At 40.1% G+C, this 4,642-nt stretch overlaps 1 protein-coding gene across 4 annotated transcripts in view; it reads right to left on the minus strand.

Annotated features, from left to right (window-relative positions):
* Window positions 1-4,642, minus strand: part of kiz (kizuna centrosomal protein) — a 26,031-nt gene that overhangs the window by 4,389 nt on the left and 17,000 nt on the right. For 3 of the 4 annotated variants that reach the window (XM_024269360.2, XM_024269369.2, XM_024269389.2), the window contains one exon: window positions 3,494-3,563. The exons of the other annotated variant lie outside the window; for it this stretch is intronic. In XM_024269360.2, the coding sequence (XP_024125128.1) occupies window positions 3,494-3,563 (70 nt within the window). The remainder of the gene's footprint in view (window positions 1-3,493; window positions 3,564-4,642) is intronic. 4 annotated transcript variants of the gene reach the window in all.

The following is a 4,642-nucleotide window of genomic DNA, read 5'->3' on the forward strand; positions in this document are numbered from 1 at the left end:
TGGATTTTTTTTTTTTTTACTTATGCCACCCACACACAAATCGTAATAGCACAATAGCACTTTTGCTTGGCTTTGCTTGTCTAAAGGTAAAGGGAGACCCATCACATCATTTGCATCAACTCCTACTCCCGTCCCAGCTGTGACCCGGCAGGAACATTGTTTAGGCTCTGTTTAGATGTACTCTACCAGGCCTGAATGCTAACGGGATGCAGCCCTCAATGGGGCCAAACGCTGAAAGGCAACTTTGAGTGCAATGTGAGTGGGCACTCTCTTAACATGTGAGTGCTCTCTGCTGGCAGCGAGTGGGTACTGCGGCTCACGGGAAGAGATTTCTGGACAACTGATTTACAGACGTGTGAGCTCTCACTGTGACTGGTGGCAGTCTAGTGCAGACAGGCAGAGCAAGGACCAGTTAAAGGACAAATGCTGCCCCTCATGTCATATCTTTGTCTTTCTTTCCACAATAAAGGTGGGCGGAGTTACAGCAACATGTGCTAGCCCACTCAAAAGATGAAAATAGACAATATATCAAAATAAAACACAAACTATCCTTTTTTTGCTTCATGCAGAACATAGTTACAAAGTTTAGCAAACAAAAACGTTTACTTATCCAGATTTTAGGTTAAAGGAATTTCAAATATTAAAATTTGACAAATTAATATTATTTAGCATTAACCTCCTTTCATAATTTATACTCTTAGAGTTTAACTTTATTAAATAATTTAAAAACTGTATTCTAATGCATTTTTTTTTGTTTTACCCCTAATGTTAAAATAAATTGGAAAATCTTAATTCTTTTCCTTTTTACATGGATTTCTTACCTAACTTTCATGAGCTACTTTTATAAATCACCGTTTCTATCTAGTTTCTCCGTATTTTTTATTTTTTCGATTTTACTTCCCCTTACCGGCTTATGTTGCTCTCATCTCTCCATCTGCGCTCCCATTGAATTGTCAGAGATTCACACACGCGGCTTTTCCCATGAGGGAGGCGGAGGGAGTGGTGTGGAGAGAGACGGACCTTCTGATTTTGACACCGAGCGATTTGAGGTCGGATGCTTGTGCTCATCCGGTTGTCCAGAGCAAATGGGTAAACCACTAATTGTTAAGTCAATGTTTTTGGTCAAACTGTCCCTGAACGCAATAATCATCAACTTGTCTGTTGGCAAGTTTGTGTTATTGTTACTACTCTTGGGTGTGTATGCATCTAGGTTTGAACATCTATCTAAAGGACTTAAAGATGATTAAAAAAAATAAAAGTAAAAATAGAACAAAAGGGAGTGGCATCTGAAATGCCTGTAGTAAAGAGGTGCACAATCGTTCTTTTTGCACAGGAGGAAGCCGTGGCATGCAATCGCATACAAAGAGAAACAAGTGGCCTTTACATGGAGTGCAGCTGCTTATTAAGACTCACTCCTTCGCGCATTATTCCTTTCATCCCCACTCAACCACAAAGTGATTTTACTTGGCTACTTACAAAGACTGCAAAAGATTTCTAATAGAAAAATCCTTAATAAATGCTGCAGATCAGTCACTCTTGCAAGTTATAATACAATAAATAGAACATACCATAAAAGTATCTCACTCAAAAACACTGTGTGGGAGAGGAAAGAAGAAGAAGAAGAAATAAAAGAATATGAAAGACCCAATTCTCTCAAAGTCCATAATAGTGAAATGAGCACATATAAATGTGTTAGGAGTATCTCGTTGCATCTTGTATAGACTGCATGTATTTAATCTGTAAAGCTTATTAAGGCTCTAGTCATTGCTATGCAAAGCAGCACCCAGTGCTTTTCTCTCGCTTTTCAGCCGGGAGCAGTGTTTGGCCAATAGGACTGGCCCCCCGCCTCTCATTCTGCATTCATAACATGCAACATTTGCACAATGTATCTCTCAAAGGCCCTGAATAGAAGGCCTTAATACTCATGTAAACAACTGCAAACCAATTACTTAATGAATCGAGCCCACACATAATGAGGAGCTTCACAAAGGGCTATAAATGCATTTTTTGCACCAAAGCCTCTGCTTTAAACTACAATCCCTCTGCTGTATTCCAGGCTTAACCGGCAAATCATAATTATTGTCTAAGACAACAGAGAGGAAGCCATTTTTGTATTTTGAGTCCAGCTCCATTCCTCTTTTGAAGTGACTCATCAGCTCGCTGACAAAATAAAGCAAATAATTAACAAGTAGAATGAAGAGGGGGAAGAGGGAAACACATGAAAACAGAGAGGAGGAGTGGTAGAGAGACGCGGAGAAAGGCCACAGGAGAGCGAGACGCAAAGACGAGGGGAGAGAAACGGGGCAAGAGCATGCCGCAGTGTTATGCTTTTGCTGAAGTGCAGAGCTTCCAGACCACTTGTGGATGCAATAAAGCGCAAGAAGTGACTGTGGTAAGTGGAATGCTTAAATGTAGGCACTGAGGAAAGGAGAAATAAAAAGCCCCAGCAAGCTGTATCCTGACCAAAGAGCAGATTTTGGAGGTGACTCCATGTTCATCCGCTGTAAATTCTTATGATATCATGGTCTCAGGAATGTGCCACCATCTTCTTTACAAATAACTTTTTTTTCATATATGCTCCATTTTATGAGTCCGAGTCATTTTTGTACTCTTAATGTTGTTTGATCACACATAATGTGTGCTGTACTATTGTCAAGGAAAAACACCTGAGAGGGTTTTTGCCCAGAATTGGCTCATGTTTATAAAAGAGGCTGGTCAGTGGGGCTGGCAGCGGCGGACATCAGCAGCTATGGACCACAATAGAGCCAAGCCATTAAGCCCTTTCCTGGACTAATAAGTGGACGGGGAGCGCCTGCCTGCCAGGCCAGGGAGGTACAAAATTCTGCCCTCTTGTCAGCGTGGTGCCCAGTAATCACACGAAATCAGAGAAGATTATTCCTCATAACGTTTACCCAACCATTACCACAGCCCAAATGGGTTTGCAGTGAAGAGGTGCTCCGAGGACCTGAAATGCAATTGCAGATTTGATGAAGTTGTGTTGATATTCAAATGTAACTGTGATGGCAGACGCTTCCATCGAGCTATTGAGAATTAGATGTTCGTTCCTTATCCACTCAACGCTCTGATTTGAGCTACCTATATAATGTTTCAAGAGTGACAAGTGAAAGTACATTTGTCCTTGTCGACTTGACGTCCCCTTCCACCCCCCTAGAATCGTCAGTGAACCTCTTCTTGACATGATCTTTTTGTATTCTGACCACAAGACTGAAAACAGGCGGGTTATGCCTTCAATTTATATTTGTGACGGCCGATTTGCTCTTTGGATTCTAAAACCTGGTTGAACCCAGCTAACGTAGAGTAAGAGGGGCTTTAGGGGCCTTTTGTCTTAGTAAGCGAGTTAATGGGTGGCGCCCCCTTGATCTTATGGAAATGAACAGGGAATTATGAGAGCTGCTATGCAAATGTACATCAACCACTTTGGTGTCTGGTGGCCCATTTCCTGTGGCCCGCTGAATAATAACAATGTTCTTACCGAGGGTAAGGGTCTTGATGTGAGGAGCGTTTGGCCCTCCCCAGGTCCTCTTCATGGCCCTGATTTATTCCTTTAAAGAGCAAACAGGACCAGATAAAACCATTTGATTTCTTGATTGATCTCTTCACTAGCTAATTTACCATGCATATTTACATTGAAAGTTATGATGAGGTGCACAGTCTTTAGAATACTTTCTCAACATTCTGGATGTTAACATGGTTCAGAAAGAAGATTAAGAAAAAGAACAATTCTTAGTACTAATCTAATAATGAAAGAAAAGCCCCATAGGGGCCCTGAAGTAACCTGAAAATAACATATATTCAACATTATATTTAAAAGCATAACCTGATAAAATGATAATAAAACATCCCTGGACAATAATGCTAGTTAAGATTGAAATTAATGTGACCATAGGGACATGTTAAATGAAGGTATGTCTTATAATTAGGATCACAGGTGTTTTCAATCTTGTAATTAGTCTGCCTGTTCAGACAGTGACATTAGACGGTGGGATGTTTGCTGTCATGTTGTGAACCACAATGAACATAAAAAATGACAATGGGAAGGTTGTTTTCGGAAGTTATAAAGAATATCCGTGTTTAACCATTAAAGACGGAAACTCTTTGGTATAACTTTTTATTTCCCTTTGACAGGGCTTCAGTTCAAGACCCACTCCAAGGAAAACAGTGCTTTTTGGTGTTTTTAAGATGTTCTTATAGCATTCTTCTCATGATGGAGGAGATATATAAAGAAAATTGAGATTAAAATATTTTTGAGTATTTCTTTTTTCAAATCTTGGTCAATCAGGAACAGTAAAAAAAAATGCAGTTTGTAAAAGCTTGTAGTTATTACATAGAAGCTACAATTGGAAAACCATAAAGGTCCCTGATCTGCTCCATGTTGATGCATCCACTGGTAGATGAATAGATCCATGTACATCTTTGTATTCCTCGTCTGAGCTGGCATCTGGCTCAAAACTGAACGGCTGAATAGCTTTGATATTGCTCACCATTTTTGTTGCACCACCATTGTTTGTATAAGACAACTGGACTAAGAGATCCCTCTTCCCTCACGTTCCAAATAGGAAGTGTGTGCCTGTTCCACGAAGCCAAAATCCCATCAACTTTTTTTTTTATATAAAAAAGTATG

Source organism: Oryzias melastigma, linkage group LG22, assembly GCF_002922805.2.
Source record: "Oryzias melastigma strain HK-1 linkage group LG22, ASM292280v2, whole genome shotgun sequence".
NCBI lineage: Eukaryota > Metazoa > Chordata > Actinopteri > Beloniformes > Adrianichthyidae > Oryzias > Oryzias melastigma.